This window comes from Lynx rufus, unplaced genomic scaffold (assembly GCF_022079265.1).
Source record: "Lynx rufus isolate CCGP_SWC_20201006 ecotype Redwood Valley unplaced genomic scaffold, mLynRuf1.p SCAF_54, whole genome shotgun sequence".
Taxonomy (NCBI): Eukaryota; Metazoa; Chordata; class Mammalia; order Carnivora; family Felidae; genus Lynx; species Lynx rufus.
In genome coordinates, this window is record NW_025814872.1 from 1,034,436 (window position 1) to 1,050,121 (window position 15,686).

General features: G+C 60.3%; 1 protein-coding gene across 6 annotated transcripts; it reads right to left on the bottom strand.

The window, feature by feature from the left end:
* Positions 1 to 7,214: 7,214 nt before the first annotated feature.
* ISOC2 (isochorismatase domain containing 2) lies at positions 7,215 to 14,856 on the bottom strand. Of its 6 annotated transcripts, XR_006965966.1 has the most exons (7): positions 14,781 to 14,834; positions 11,971 to 12,311; positions 11,291 to 11,428; positions 9,701 to 9,910; positions 9,354 to 9,424; positions 8,163 to 9,219; positions 7,538 to 7,620 (listed from the first exon to the last, which is right to left on the bottom strand). XR_006965966.1 is itself a non-coding variant. In XM_047100960.1 (6 exons), exons 1-6 carry the CDS (start codon positions 11,974 to 11,976, stop codon positions 7,540 to 7,542), a joined length of 624 nt encoding a protein of 207 aa, XP_046956916.1. In that variant the 5' UTR covers positions 11,977 to 12,492; the 3' UTR covers positions 7,215 to 7,539. The 6 variants fall into 6 exon arrangements, 1 of the variants encoding a protein (XP_046956916.1); XM_047100960.1 differs by lacking the exon at positions 14,781 to 14,834 and having other exon boundaries at positions 7,215 to 7,620; positions 9,102 to 9,219; positions 11,971 to 12,492; XR_006965969.1 differs by lacking the exon at positions 11,971 to 12,311 and having other exon boundaries at positions 14,781 to 14,856.
* Between the last annotated feature and the right edge of the window lie 830 nt (positions 14,857 to 15,686).

The window sequence follows — 15,686 nt, forward strand, 5'->3', positions numbered from 1 at the left end:
GGGGCGCGCAGGAGGTCGGACCGGGCTGCCAGGCCGGGGGGAGAACCGAGGCTGCAGCGGGGGGCGAGAGAGAGATGGCCAGAGGTGCAGACATGTGGGGGTGGGTGGCCGGACGCGAGGAGGAAGGCAGAAGAATGGCGAGAATTATGCCGCAGGGGACAGAAAGGGTGCGTGGAGAGGGAGATGCCCGCGCGCCGAGTTAGCAGCCCCCCAGGGCAGTGGACGCGGGGGTGTTTGGGGGGGGGGGCGGAACGGAAATACGCCCCGGACGCGCCGCAGGAGAATGGCCGTGATAATGGGCAGACGCCGGTAGGGTCAAAGCGAGCGATGGGGGGGTGGGGGGGATCGGGAAGGTCCGCGGAGATGTCAGACGGGCGCACAGAAGTAAAGGATGGGCAAAAACCAGAGGAAAGATGTGATGTGGGGAGAAGAAACCGGGGAGAGGAGCGAGCGAGCGACGGCAGGGGGAGCGTAAGAGGGCGGGGGGGTGATATGGGGGCGTGGAGAGCGGGGGGAGGAGGTTGTGGTGGGTCAGTGCGGATGGGGGAGGCAATGGACACAGATGTGGGGTGGGCGGGATGGGAGGAGTTGGGGGGGAGATGGGGAAGGTGAGAGGAAGAGGTGTGGGTGGGGAGAGAGAGAGAGAGAGAGAGAGAGAGAGATTGGAATTGAGAACTTGAGTTTACAGAGCAGGCAGGTGGACCCAGGTGGTCAGGACTTCTCAGCCTGACACCGCTCACGTTGGGCCCAACCTGTGTGCCACTGGGTGCCAGGAGAGTTCGCATTCTCCGCATGGTGAGGACATAAGATGCCTCCAGGCAGTGCCAAGCGGTCCCCTGGGGTCACAGCTGCCCCTGTTGAGGAGCGCTGGCTCAGACCCGGCTGGTCCTCGGTCGCCCCCAACGGCCCCTCTCTCTCCTTTATTTAGGTCTGGTAATTCAGGGGCCTCCAGCTTCTCTCTCGCTCCCTCCCTCCTCCACCCTCTCCCTCTGTCTCTCGAGCACACACACAGTTGTAGGTCTGAAGCGTCTCAGGACAGCAGGCGACGCAGGGTGGCAGAGCTGATCATGTGCCTCAGTCTCCCCATGCGTGAAATCGGGGTAAGGATGGTTATCAGGGGGTGGTTAGAAGGATGAGCCGGGTGGATCTTTGTAAGGAGCTCAGAACGCCCTGGTCTGTTGCAGTGCCGCGCACTGTGCACGCTGCAGCCGCTAGTTCAGGGGGTGGCCGGGAACAGGGCCAGGGAGGAGACGGCAGAGTGAGGGGCCAGTTGGGGCCGTTTCTAGGCAGCAGGACGGCAGGACGGATGCTTCCACGGTGTGTCCTGAGCCCTGAGGGTGCAGCGGTGACTAAGCCACAGCGTTCCCGCCTTCACGGGGCTTATGTTCCAGGGGCGGGAGGGGGCTGGGCGCACGGACATACACCAGGGTGACGCTTGTTGAAAACTGTTAAGGACAAATATGAAGAAATTTTGCAGGAAGTCATGACCAAATGAAAGCAGCATGAGAGGATGGGAGGGTAGGAGCACCTGGGTGGCTCAGTCGGCTGAGCGGCTGACTTCGGCTCAGGTCACGATCTCACGGTCCGTGGGTTCAAGCTCTGTGTCGGGCTGTGTGCTGACGGCTCAGAGCCTGGAACCTGCCTCACATTCTGTGTCTCCCTCTCTCTCTGCCCCTCCCCTGTTCGTGCTCTGTCTCTCTCGCTCTCAAAAATAAATAACCATTAAAAAAATAAATTAAAAAAAAAAAGAGGATGGGAGGGTGGATAGGACGAGTTGAATGAGCATCATTAGGTATCAGTTTTATCTGCTCCTTTTCACTGGGGGTGTGTGTGTTTGGGGACCACACCATTATCACCAAAAGTAGTAGGGGCTGGGCTGGGGAGAGGGTCATGGGAGCCGAGGCTCCCCACGCCTCAGTCAGCTTGCCCTGCTCCTGCAAGGGGCCTCAGCTTCCCTTTTAGCTCCAGCCCTGGCCCCTCCCTTGAATCTGGGCTAGAATATCCCACTCCCTGCTTAATAGGCATCTTACAAGTGGCTTAGCTCACACCGTGCAAAGCTGTTTGGTGGCTCCTCGAAAGTTAAGCAGTTATCACATGCCCTGGCAATTCCACGCCTATGCATCTGCCCAAAGAACCGAAAACGTACGCTCACACGAAAACTTAACGCGCGAGTGTTCATAGCAGCGCTATTCATAACACCCCCAAAGCGGAGACCACCCGGACGTTCACCAACAGAGGAACAGATCTACGCGGTCTATGCGGACAACGAAATATTATTCCGCCTTAGCGAGGAACGGGGCACTGATACGTTACATCGCGGGTGAACCCGAAAAACAGCACATGAAAGAAACCAGACACAAACAGTCATATGCGGTATGATTGCTCTTATACGAAACGTCCACAGGAGTCAGATCTATAAAGCCAGGAAATCTGGTTAGCGGTTGCCTGGGGCTGGGGGAGAGTGGAAGAATGGGGAGTGGCTGCTTTGGGGTGATAGAAATGTTCTGAATTGGTGGCAATGGTGGCACATTACCGGTGTCCTAAGTATCATTGAACGGTACACTTAAAAATAGTTTAAAGACTATCGGGCGCCTGGGTGGCTCAGTCCGACTCTTGATTTCGGCTCAGGTCATGATCTCGTGGTTCATGAGATCGAGCCCCGAGTGGGGCTCTGCACTGACAGCTCGGAGCCTGCTTGGGATTCTGTCTCTCTCTGCCCGTCCCTTGCTCATGCACGGTCTCTCTCTCTCTCTCTCTCTCTCTCTCAAAATAAGCACATAAACATTTTTTTTAATGGTTAAAACAGTAAACTTTACGTTATGTGTATCTTGCCACAATTTTAAGAAACGAAAAACCCACCAGCATAGGTCAGATGACATCAAGCGTTGCCCTGTCGAAACCGCCCAATGGCTTCCTGTCACACCCAAAATAAAATGCAAACCCTTCCCCCTGTCCCCGTCCCTTCATGCTTTTCCAGGTCCCGTGTCCAAGAGGGTCCCTTCTTCCCGCCTGTGCATTTGTTGTTCCTCTGGCCTGGAACCCTCCCCCCGCCTTGTTGCAGATATCGGTCTGACCCACCCCCTTCCTTCCTTCAGGCGCCCTTCACAGTGTCCTTCTTCTCAGTGTCCCTCCCTGCCCTGTCTAAACTAGCACCTCCAGCCACTCTGGTCCCTGCACCTGCTTTCTGTCTAGTTATGGGTGCCATCTCTACCTGCCGCATTATACGTGCAGTGGCCCACTAGACTACGCACTGCATGAAGGCAGACTTTTTTTTGGTCTTTCTTGTTCATGGTTGTGTCCACAGCACTATGGCATGGATGAATGTTGAAAGATGTATGAGAGGTGGGTCTTCTCTCTCTCTCTCCCCCTCCCCCACTTCAGACAAAAACACTGAGGTTCCAAGAGGGACTATCATTTGCCTAAGCCTTACAGTGCCCAAGCATCAGAGCTAGGCTTTGAACTCAGGGCTCAGGGCACTGCCACCTGTAGGGCATGGGTCCCTTTATTCCATGCAGACAAACGTGGGTTGACATGCATCCAGACACACCTCTTTCATCAGTGAATCCACATGCATGCAGCGATGTGGATTTCTTCATTCATTGAGGGCTGCCACATACGGTTGGGCAGGTTGTGCACTGCACAAGGAGCTCTGGTTGCGAGGCTGGAATCCAGCCAGGCTCTCCTCCTTAAGGCGTGCTGATGGGGCTGCATCCATCTGGGGGAAGGTGCACCCTTTAGAACTCACACGAGGGTGCCATCTGCCTGCCAAACCGTAGCCGCAGGGGAGCTGCATTGGACCAGGGGGTACCTTTGTCTCATTTGCATAAAGGCACCAAATGGGCTAGCGGTTTGCTCACTCAGTCCCCATTCTGTGCCAAGCTTCCGGCTGAGCTCCACGGACACAACTCTTCCCTCTGCTAACAGAGTCCCATTATCTCCTCCAACTGCTTACACATGCACATACCCAGGGAGACACAACTCCAGGCCATTGACAACTCTGGGGAGTGGGGGAGGGGGGCCACAGCATACATCCCTCAAACCCAGCAATGCACCCAGACACACACACACACACACACACACACACCACCTCTGTTAGTGGAGGGACCCATAACCTCGTACCCTGCCTTATGCCTCCGGAAGGAAAGTGGACACACACCTAGGGACACAGTGGCCTGTCCAGACACAAGGATACAGGAGGACTGATTCTTCCCTTACACAACACACATACACACACACACACACAACAACAGGATATGCACGCAATGACGGAGAACACGGGACACCCACGCCATGTGCCAGACACAACGCACAAGGACACCCAATGTCATCCTGGCGGCACACCTGTAGGCCTCCTCCCAACACACAGATACACAGATACACAGCTCCATGAGGACACACAACCGTTCCACCCACAGGACACAATCTCAGTTGTGACACCCTGGGACCACACATAGCTCCCAATACAGCCAGAGACCTGCCCAAACCAGCTCTACATGGACACACGACCATACACATCACAGCCCACAGTCATGCAACCTCGTGGGTACACACACACACACACATGAGCAAACACACCCCCACCCAGCGGTGGAGTCTGGAAGCAGGCACGCGACAACTCCCCCCCCGCCCCCCCCACCGCCCTTCTCGCACCCCTTACACACACAGGCACTTTCCTCCCCCCACAGCTGAAGAGAAAAGGGGCCCTCACCCCAATCTCTTCCCTCCCTGCACCCCAGTCTCCTCCCTCTCTGCCCCATGCATGCTCAGCGGCTCAGGGCCAGAGGTCTGGCTGTGTCCCTTCCCCAGCCCCCCCCCCCCCCCCCGCCTAGGACCCGAGAGACATACAGACAGAGATCTGGGGAGCCAACTTGAGGAGGGTTTCCAGAGGAGGCTCCTGGGACCCTCACAGCACTGTGCCCCACACTCCACACCCTGCTCCTGTGCCCTCTCCAGATTCTGCCAGCTGGGGTGGGGGCCAGGTGAGTCGCCTTCTGAGATGTGTGGCAGCAGAGAGAGATGGAGCAGGACAAGGAGAGAGACTTGGGGGTTTGGGGGGAGACTCAGAGAGAGGAGGAGAAAGACCCAGGGAGAAGGACACAGAGATGTGAGAGCAGGGGGAGACCCCGGGAGGGCAGAGACCCAGAGTGGGGGTGCAGTGAGGGGGAAGACAGATACTCACAGGAGGGGCAAAGACTCAGAGAAGTGGGGTTCTGAGATCAACAAACCGAGAGAGAGAGAGAGAGAGAGAGAGAGAGAGAGACACAAATAGAAGCCCACAGAAGGGTGAGACCCAGGAAGTCAGAAGCCCTGAGCTGGTGAACTGGGGGCAAGAGAGGGGTTTGGAGGTGGTGGTGGAGGGGGGCTGAGGGTGCACGGCGGGTATGGAGAGAGAGAGAGAGAGAGAGAGAGAGAGAGAGAGACGCTGGGGGCACGCAGGGTCCGGGGGGCATGATATTCCCCTAGGAATATCTGGGATTGAGGTGAGGGGTCCATCTGGGGTAGGGATGTGGAAAGCAGGCGAGGGGAGAGGGTGTGGGTTCAAGTCTAGGTGCTCGGGCTGGGGGAGCAGAGCGGAGGGGGAAGGGGAGGGGTCCGGATGGGGGGCGGGGATCGCAGTCCTGGGCGCCCAGGCTGAGAGGACTCAGAGACAAGGACCCTCCCTGGACACGCTCCCGGCGGCCGGCCCGTCCCTACACCTTCTGACTCCGGGTATCTCCGCTGTCCACCCTTCTCCCGGACCCCGCCTCCCACCGGCCCGCCGGCGGCCTCTCCTCTCCAGCCGGATCTGCCCTGGGCCATGGTCCTCTTAGCCTGTGTCTCTCTCTCCAGGTCTCATCGCTTCTCTGTGTCCCGAGTCTCTGTCACACGTTCTTTTCCCGCCCCCCCCCCCCTCCCGGCGGTGTCCCGTTCTCGGAGTCTGTTTTCTGTGTGCCAACACTTCCCTTCTTCCCCTTGTCCCATCGTCTCTGTCTCTCTCCGGCCTGTCTCTGTGTCCCCCCCCCCCCACCCATCCCCATGTCTCTCTGCCTCTCTGCCTCTGTCTCTGTCTCTATGTCTCTTTCCCAGGTTTGCTTTCTACAGATCTCTGTCCCTCTGGGTGTCTCTGTGTCCCCTACCCTCACCCCACCCCGGTCCCCGGTCTCTCTCGCCGGTCCCCCTACTCTCACTCAGGCCCAGGTTGGAGGGGCGGGGTGGGGGGGCGCTGCAGCGGGAGCTGTGTGTTCCCAGCGCAAAATAGACTCCTGTTGCCATGGCGACGCGAGCGCGGCCTCCGAGACGCGAGGCATCAGGCTGGGGGGTGAGGAGGGGGGACACCTGGATCCGGAAGGCGGGGGCCGGGGGCGCCTGGAGGAGCGGGGAGGAGGGGACTCCTCGGTCCCCGGGGAGAGGGGGTGCTGGGCGCTCTGACGCCGGGTTCCGCGGACGGGGCCTTCTGGGAGGGGTCTGGGATTCCAGGATTGGCGGGGGTGGGGGTGGGGGGCGGACTCTGATTCCCCGGTGGGGGCGGGCTGGTGAGGGCTCCGACTCCTGGGTCTCTGGGGGATTCAGAGGTTGCCTTCTTAGGTCCCCGAGGTTGGAGGTGGGGGCTGGGGGCCAAGGGCTGAGAATCTCAAGGGGTTGGGGAGCCTCGACAGGGGGGCCTTGACTGGGGGCTCCGCGGAGTCCCGACTCCCAGATCTCCACGGGGGCTGCAGAATTCTGGGAGCCCCCATGTGGATCCCCAGACTCCTGCGTCTTAGGGGAGCAGGAAGCACTCAGAGGAAGCGGTCTGTCCTTCCCAGCCATTCATCCACTCACCCGCGTACCTGCCTCTTCCTTCCTCCCCGTCCCCGTGTCCCCGTGCCTCAGTTTCCCCCTCCGCACCGGGGTGCGGTCGCGCTCACCTCACTTTCCGGAGTCGGGACCCTTGGGGAGTCGGGGGCGGCGGCGGGCGGCGGCGTGGGGGGCCGGCCGGGGAGGCAGAGCGGGCGCGTGTCTGCGAGCCAACCGGCTGGGCGTGTGCGCGCCGGTGGGGGGCGGCCGGCAGCGTGCGGGGCGGGCGACCCGGCCGGCAGCTCCGGTCCGCGCAGATGTGGCTGGGCCAGCCTCGCCTTTGCCTCGCGCCGGCTGGGAGCAGGGGAGAGGCACCTCCCCCTCCCCACCTGCTGGGACCCCTCTTCCCCCCACCCGCAGCCCCCACTCGCCCCCGGGATACCCCCCAAATCCAAGAATGGTTCGGCCCACAGCCACATCAATGTTTATTCGGCAAGTCCGGGTCCCACAGCCTGTGACACTCCCTCCCCCTCCCCTTCCCGCCTCTTGAAGTGGCCCGGGGCCGAGCCCCGCCCCCAGCTCTGCTCAGCCAACTGCCGCCCAGCTTCCACGAGTCTCATTTGCATTTCCGGGAGCTCCGGCCCAATGGCAAGGCAGCCCTCCACCTCCCCTCCCGAGGGGGTGGCACTCCCGGTGGACTGCACCACTGTTGGGATTCCAAGGATGGGGGCAAAGTGATTCCACTGAGGTCCAGATGACAGGAGGGTGGTCTTCGGGGTGAGGAGTTCAGCGGAAGAGGGGGTTCTGGCCTTGGAAGAGGCCCAGCAGCCCGCTGTCTGGCGCGGGCTCCTTGATGATCTTCTGGATCTGAAGGGGGAAGAGGAGGGTTCAGGGAGTCAAGAGTCCCCGTGTCTGTGACAATCTGGAAGGGCACTTCTTCATTTTCATCCGCCTTGCCCTCTTGGCAGCGACAGGCCAAACCAACCACTCCCTCTTCTCACAACTTTTCCTCGGGCCTCCCTTCCACCATAGCCGCCTGGGTTACGATCACCTGCCATCTTGGTCCACTTGTCTGGCTTGCTGCCAGTAGGCTCTGTCCTGGAGCTTCTGGTCTATACCCTGCTCCTGTCTCACCTCTCCCATCCCTCAGCGCCCAAATCCCGCCCACGCCTTGCCCCTCAACGCCAGACTCTGATCCAAGTGCCTCTTACACAATAGCGTTCCCCCAACCAGTAGACCACAGGAGCATAGATGCTCAACCCGCCTCTCTGGGGCTGCCTTCTCCCAAAGCCCCACAGTGCACCCATCAAGCCCCACCCTGCTTGCCCCCAGAAATATAAGCACGATCTGCATCCCCACTGCCTCCACTCTGGTCTCCCGCCCACACCCACGGGCCACCCGGGACCAACCTGCAGGTCTGGCTCTGGCCAGCTCCCTTGGGCAAACCCCTCCACTCCGGGAAGACACGGGTCTGGGTGCTCTCTGCCTCCTCCCCTGTCACGCTCACCGAGCACTCGGCATGGCCCACTCCGGTTCTTTGAATAGGGCGAGTTCCGGTCCACCTGCCGCCCTCTGCCTCAGCTGCTCCTTCGGCCAGGAACACTTTCCGGACGGCCGCTGCCCCTCCCACTGCAGGCCTCCGCTTAAGGGCCATCCCTGCCGGGAGCCCCATCCTCTCTCTCACACACTCTCAACACTCCCTTCCAGCGCCTGACCACAACGTGGAACCGAATGCGCCCTGGCTTTGGCTGCTGCCCCAGGCCCTGCCCCGTTGGTTGGCCCATAGTAGGTGCTTAACAAGTAACGCGACGGAGCTGGCCTAAGAGGAGGCACGAGGGCGGACTCAGAGGGCTGGGGCACGTCCCTTCATCCTAAGGGCCAGCAGTGTGACTCAGCTGGGGCTACCTAGTCAGACCCGGGCACTAGCAAGGCCACCTGGTGGTGGTGGCTGCGGGGGACGCAACTGAGGGCCAGAGACGGGAGGAAGGGACGGAGGTGGGGGTCAGGGGCTCCCACGCAGGGCTTCTGGCGGACTGTTTGTTCGTGTCTGCCTCCCACCCTCACTTCACTCTAAACCCACCTTTCACCAGGAGGCCTCCCACACCACCCGCACAACCCCTCCTCTGCACCCCAACACTGCCAGCCCCTCCCCTGCGTTCTCGCTCTCTCCCCCGCCCTCACGGCCACCGACAGCTTCCCTTGCCCTTCACGGTGTTGACGGGACTTAGAACTCGGCCGCCAGGAGGCAGCAGCCTGCCGTGCTCCCAGATGTAGGCTGTCAACCACCACGTGGCGGGCGCCGAGAAGGGAGACCAGGCAGGGTGGGGGGGAGGGTGCGGGGCCAGTACCTCCTTAAACTGGGGGTGGGCGGCGTCACCCACCAGCTGCAGAATGAGCCCCTCACTGGTGGAGAGGAAGGCGCCGCTCTGCCGCATCCGGGCCAGTGCCACCAGCCTGTCCACCTGGCTGCGCGGGAGACGGAGGTTGTTGGTGCCTCGGCCCGCACGGCCAGACGCCCGGCAAGGTTGGCAGGGATCCCACTCCCCCTAGACACCCCACCTGCGCCCACGTGCACCCACCCCTCAGCAGGACCCCCTCACCTGCGGGAGGAGCAGGCATCCACCACCACATGGACCTGCAGCCCCCGGTCCAGGAGGTCCAAGGTCGTGTTCTGGGGGCGAGACATGTCAAGGGCAACCTCAACCCCAGACAAGAACAGGGGCCTGGGGAGGGGGACGGGGATGAGGGAGCCTCAGATCAGGGCAGGGGGCCCCCATGTTACAGCAGGGTCCTAGGGCCCCACGGGAGCACGAGGTAGAGAGGGGTCCTGGGAGGGATGAAGGTCCCAGGTCAGGAAGGGGTCCTGCCAGGAGGACAGAGGGTTCGGGGTCAGGGAAGGGTATCCTTTTGAGGATGGAGGTTCCCAGGGGTTAGCCGGGGGTCTCACCAAGATGCAGGCCTGGGTCTCAATGCCACAGAGGAGCACGGAGCGCAGCTGGGGCCGCGTGTCTAGCTCCTGTTGCACCGCGGGCACCATGCTGAAGCAAGTTTTGGCCAGCGGCCGCAGGCCTTCAGCACCCAGTTCGGGCACCGTGGGGCCCAGGCCTTCTGGGTACTGCTCCGTCAGCACAGCCGGTACCTCCAGCAGCCTGGCCACCTGCGCTAGGGAGGGGAAACAAAGGCCTGAGCCCGAGGGAGGGGCCTGTGGGGGCAGGACTCCTGGGTCTGAGGGAGGAGGGGGCTGGGGGCTGGACTCCTGGGTCTGAGGGAGGAGGAGCTAAGGGGTCTGGATTCCTGGGTCTGAGGGAGGAGGAGCTAAGGGGTCTGGATTCCTGGGTCTGAGGGAGGAGGGACTGGGGAGCAGGACTCCTGGGTCTGAGAGAGGAGGGGGCTGGGGGCTGGACTCCTGGGTCTGAGGGAGGAGGAGCTAAGGGGTCTGGATTCCTGGGTCTGAGGGAGGAGGAGCTAAGGGGTCTGGATTCCTGGGTCTGAGGGAGGAGGGACTGGGGAACAGGACTCCTGGGTCTGAGGGAGGAGGGCTGGGGGTCTGGACTCCTGGGTCTGAGGGAGGAGGAGCTAAGGGGTCTGGATTCCTGGGTCTGAGGGAGGAGGAGCTAAGGGGTCTGGATTCCTGGGTCTGAGGGAGGAGGGACTGGGGAGCAGGACTCCTGGGTCTGAGGGAGGAGGGGCTGGGGGTCTGGACTCCTGGGTCTGAGGGAGGAGGGGCTGGGGGTCTGGACTCCTGGGTGTGAGGGAGGAGGGGCTGGGGACCTGAGGCCTGGTCTGAGGGAGGAGGGGCTGGGGGCAGGACTTCTGGGTCTGAGGGAGGAGGGGCTGGGGGTCTGGACTCCTGGGTCTGAGGGAGGAGGGGCTGGGGGTCAGGACTCCTGGGTCTGAGGGAGGAGGGGCTGGGGGCAGGACTTCTGGGTCTGAGGGAGGAGGGGCTGGGGGCAGGACTTCTGGGTCTGAGAGAGGAGGGGGCTGGGGGTCTGGACTCCTGGGTCTGAGGGAGGAGGGTTGAGGGCCTGATCCTAGGTCTTAGGGAGGAGAGGCTGGGGGCCTGGACTCCTGGGTCTGAGAGAGGAGGGGGCTGGGGGTCTGGACTCCAGGGTCTGAGGGAGGAAGAGTTTGGGGTTGTATACTTCTGGGTCTGAGGGAGGAGGGGGCTGGGGGTCTGGACTCCAGGGTCTGAGGGAAGAGGGCTGGGGGTCAGGACTCCCTCATCTGAGGAAGGAGGGGCTGAGGGCCTGAGGCCTGGTCTGAGGGAGGAGGGGCTGGGGTCTGGGTCCTGGGTCTGAGGGAGGAAGGGCTGGGGGTCTGGACTCCTGGGCCTGACAGAGGAGGGGGCTGGGGGCAGGACTCCTGGGTCTGAGGGAGGAGGGGGCTGGGGGTCTGGACTCCCGGGTCTGAGGGAGGAGGGGCTGGGGCCTGGACTCCTGGGTCTGAGGGAGGAGGGCGCTGGGGGTCTGGACTCCTGGGTTGAGGGAATAGGGGCTGGGGGCCAGGACTCCTGGGTCTGAGGGAGGAGGGGCTGTACCTTGAGCATGCGGGCGGCCACAGAGACTATCTGGGGGAAGTAGGCGACATGGCGGAACTTCTCCTGCATGTCACACAGGAAGAGGATAGACGACCCAGGGAGGACTCGGCCCAGGTTGGGCCTCACAGCTGCCATGTCCTGGGGTTGGGTAGAGGTGCGAGAGGGAGGGGCCAGTCAGGGCAGGGGCTTTGACTCCCTGTCCAGGGTCCGTGCACTCAGACCCGTGAGGGTCCCACACAGCCCTTTGGAAACCTCCCCCTTCCCATGTGCTGCCCTTTGTGTCCGCAGATCCCTGGGCCCGGAATCCACTTGTTTCTTAATACGTCCTACTCGGCTGGGAGGTCACTTTCCCAGGGAAGCCTTCTCTGACCTTGACCACCTGGTGCTCCCAATCTCACTCTCCCAAGGTTCCTGGGAAAGCCTTTTCCTTCCAGGATACACGGCAACATCGAGGTCACCCTCTGCCCTCCACAAGGAACACTCCAACTGGGATCCTCACCCTGCCCTTCGGGGTGGGGGTGGGGAACAGAGGAGGGAGGTGAAGGCCGGAGGGCCCACAGCAGGTAACAGGGCGCGGGTGTGATTCCGGATGAAAACCAGAGCCCAGGTGCAGTGGCAGTGTCCTGAGTGAGGCTCTTCAAGTCTGACTCCCCCTACGCAGCCTCTGAAACTCAGTTTACCCTCATGCAACATGCAGGCTGCACATCCCCGCAGGTCGTAGAAGGAAAGGCCGGTGCACCTGCACAGGGGACTGTTAATCATCTGCAGAAAGAATGAGACACTGCTACATGCTACATCACGGGTGAACCCCAAGATCGCCGCGCCCACGAGCGAGGCCAATCACCAGAGGCCACACGTTGTGGGAGCCCATTCACGTGAAACGTCCACAGGGATCCAATCCAGAGACAGGGAGCAGACTGGTGGGGGCTGGGGCGGGGACAATGAGGGCTGACTGCCTCCTGTGTGCGGAGTTGCTGCTGGGCTGATGAGCACATTCTCAAACTAGGTGGTGGCCACGGTTCTGCAACGTCATGAATACTTGTTAACTGCCACTTAATGGTACGCTTAAAAACGGTGGAAATGGTCAATTTCGTGACTTGTACTTTAGCACAATGAAAAAAGGCGGGGGCGGGGCTGTTGGAATCACCTGCAGCCCTGTCACAGGGGAGGCCACTGAGACCCGAGGGGTCCACGACTTGCCCCCCGGTCCTACAGGACTGGAGGACAGCAAGCCCCGCCCCCCTTCTCCCCCCCCCCCCAGTCAGAGCAGCTCCCTCTCCAGCATCTGGGCCCCGCCTCCGAGAGTCTCAGCCTGTCCCAGCCCATATGCCCAGGAGGCTTGAGTCCCCGGGGTCCCCAGTTGCTGCTCAACTGGGGGTTCTGGCCCCGCTCATGTCTGCACGTCTCACGCCCTCGGCGTGTTCACTCATTTACTCGTTAACTTATGTGGGACATGGGAGACCCTGCAGACCCAGGGGAAGGTGAAATGGTTGATACGGGGGAAGTCTGGAGGCTGGCTGGTGGGCGCACAGGCTGTTTATGACGATTCTTTCAAATGAACACATCTACTGTAGAAAATGTTTTCTATGGGCAACATAGTGTAGAAACAGTGTAAAAACTCATGGGTGGTTACAAGGAAGAATTTTATGCTATGTGAATTTTGTCTAAAAAGAAAAAAAAAAGGAACGGAAACTCCCACAAAAACAAAACCGCACTGAATGAATTAATCACATTAATTACGACTGCGATCAGTGCTGGGATTTCGAGGGAACCTGATCTATCTTGGCAGAGTCTGCAAAAGTCTCCCCCGAGGAAGTGGAGGGAGAGAGAGAAAACAATCTTTCTGAAAACACAAGGTTGACTCTGTTACTCCCCTGTCTTAGCCCCCACCTTCCAGGGCTGCTCTCAGGTCCTCAGGACTAAAATGTAACCTGCTCAGGCAAGGCGCCTGGAACCATCCCAGCCAAGTCCTTCCCCTGTGTGGTTCCCTCTTCCCCGGGCTGTTCTCCTCACTTCCCTTCTAACTTTTCAGGAGACAGGAGGGACAGGGTCAGATCAGGGCTATCATGGCTGAAAGCCTAGGTAGGACAGGGTGTCTGAAGCCACAAAGATCTCCCTTTCAGGCTGGCAGGAGTGTGTTTTGCAACAACCCCCAGGGAAACACATGTGGCCAAGGTTTCTCAAAATTCTAGTTACATGAACCCTGTGACCCAGAAAATGTGCTAAGTATTTGCCCTGCAGACATACACGTGAAATGACACAAGGTTATTCCCTACCAGACTTTTTGGTTATTCATTATGGGACTTTTCTGCTGAGCAAAGGAATGGAAACACATGTAAACATCTGTGGTTAGGGTTCTGGTTATGTGAGTTATGGTACAGTGTGTGATAGGTTGTCTGGTCCGTAATATATACAATAAAATACTTAGATAAGCTGAGAACCCAGCAAAACCAATCTGTGTTGGTAAAGTTATAATGGTTATCATTGGGCAGCAGTAAAGAAAGGGGCACAAGGCAGGGGGGCTTCTGGGATGCAGTGGGGGGTTCTACTTCTGGATTTGGATGTTGTTTACACCAGAGCGTTGGCTATGTGAAAAGTTATTTGAGGTATTTGTGATTTGTATGTGTGGCTTTTCCCCCCTGGATATGCAGTATACTTCCATAAAAAGTTTTCAAAGTATCAGATAAAAGGGTGGAAGCCAGGAGAAAATCGGGGCTGGAGTCTAGGTGGACAAAGGTGAGGCCTGGGCTCCACTTTAGGCAGAGAGAAGAGAGAGGAGGAGGCAGGACAGAGAGATTCAGGGGGCAGGTGCCGCTGGCTGTGGGGGGAGGGAGCAAGGAAGAAGATCTACAGGTTTCCGGTCCGTGGGTGGTAGGTCCTAGGGACTAACTGGGGACCTGGAAAGGGGAAGTGGTTTGGGGGAGATGAAATACTGAGGGTGGAGGGTGGGGAGTGTGTGTGTGTGTATGCGCGCGTGTGAATGTGGAGAGGTCTGGGCTGGAGACTGACTTAGAAATGCTGTTAGGGAGAGAGAGATCTGAGCTCCAGGTGGGGGGAGTCAAAGGCCGGAGGAGGAGGGGCAGTAGCGGGGGAGGGTGGAGCGTGCAGCCCTGCAGCCCTTCGGCCAGGATTCCCTGGCAGTGTGACCCTGGGCAAACTTCACGCTGTCTGAGCCTCAGTTGCCTCATCGGAGCAATAGGGGTCAAACTAACCCACCCCATAGGGACGATGCAAAACTCGGCCAGTGATGCACAAAGGGCGGGCGCGACCCGTGGAAGGTTCGAGTCCCCGGTCAGCCAATTCTGTAGGGCCGGCAGGAGTCCTCGCCCTGGCTGTGTCACCTCGGCCCGGACGTCCTGGCAAAGCCTCAGTTTCCCCACTTGAAAAGCGGGAAGGTCAGCGCCCCCGAGGCGCTGGGGGGCCTTACCCGGAAGGCGCTGGTTTCCAGCCTGGCCCACCCCTCCGCTGGAGAGGCCTGGGGGACACTCACCGCTCCGAGCCGGGACTCACGCAGCTCCGGTCCTCCCGCCCCTTTCCAAGGCAGGGTCACCGTTTTGCACTGTTCCGACACGTGGCCCGCCCCCGCGGTCCGCGTCCCGCCCACCCAGGCCGAGCTGCCCAATCGGCGCTCGCCAAGCTCTGCCCCCGACCCTGAGGCCGGCCAACCTACAAGCGGAGCTGCTTAGCCCTCCTTGGAGGGGCGGTGCCGGGCAGGATGTCCATCCTGAGAGCGTGATTGGTCCGCCGGTGGGAGGGGGCGGGAAGGCAGCGCGTCCGACCAATGGGGAGCCGGGAAGGGCGTGAATGGCGGGCCCGGGACAGAGCGGCTCGGTGCGTGCAGAGACAGCGAATCCAGCTGGGGCGGTGGGTCGCCCTCCTGTGGTCTAGAGGAGACCCCTGAGGCCCAGAAAGAGGGAGTGAGGGGTGTGCCCAGGGTGGAGGCAGGCCTGGGGTTCCAACGCTGGCCTTTGAGTCAAGAGTCAGAAACTTATCAAGAGACCCAAGCACTTTACAAGAAAGGGAACTTAAGTCCTTGCAACCCCGCTCAGTCTCAGTTTCCCCATCTGTACTGCACCTGCCTCCCAGGGTGACGTTTGTAATATTTAGACTCTGTGCTTGGGAATGGGGTTGAGAAAAAATCTCGGAATGAAATCCAAACTACTCCCAATTCATGTCGGCCTTTTTGATCTCTGTGACCTCATCTCTTACCGCGATCCCCCTGCTTACTCTGCTTCAGCCACCTCAGGGCCTTTGCACATGCTGTCTCCCGTGCCCAGAACCCCAGACCTTTTCTCAGCCAGCTCCTTCTTGTCATTCAAGGCTTTCCCTGAGCACCAGATGTCAGACAGCCGCTCCATCAGGTCTCTGCTTTATTTTCTTCACAGCACTAATTCCA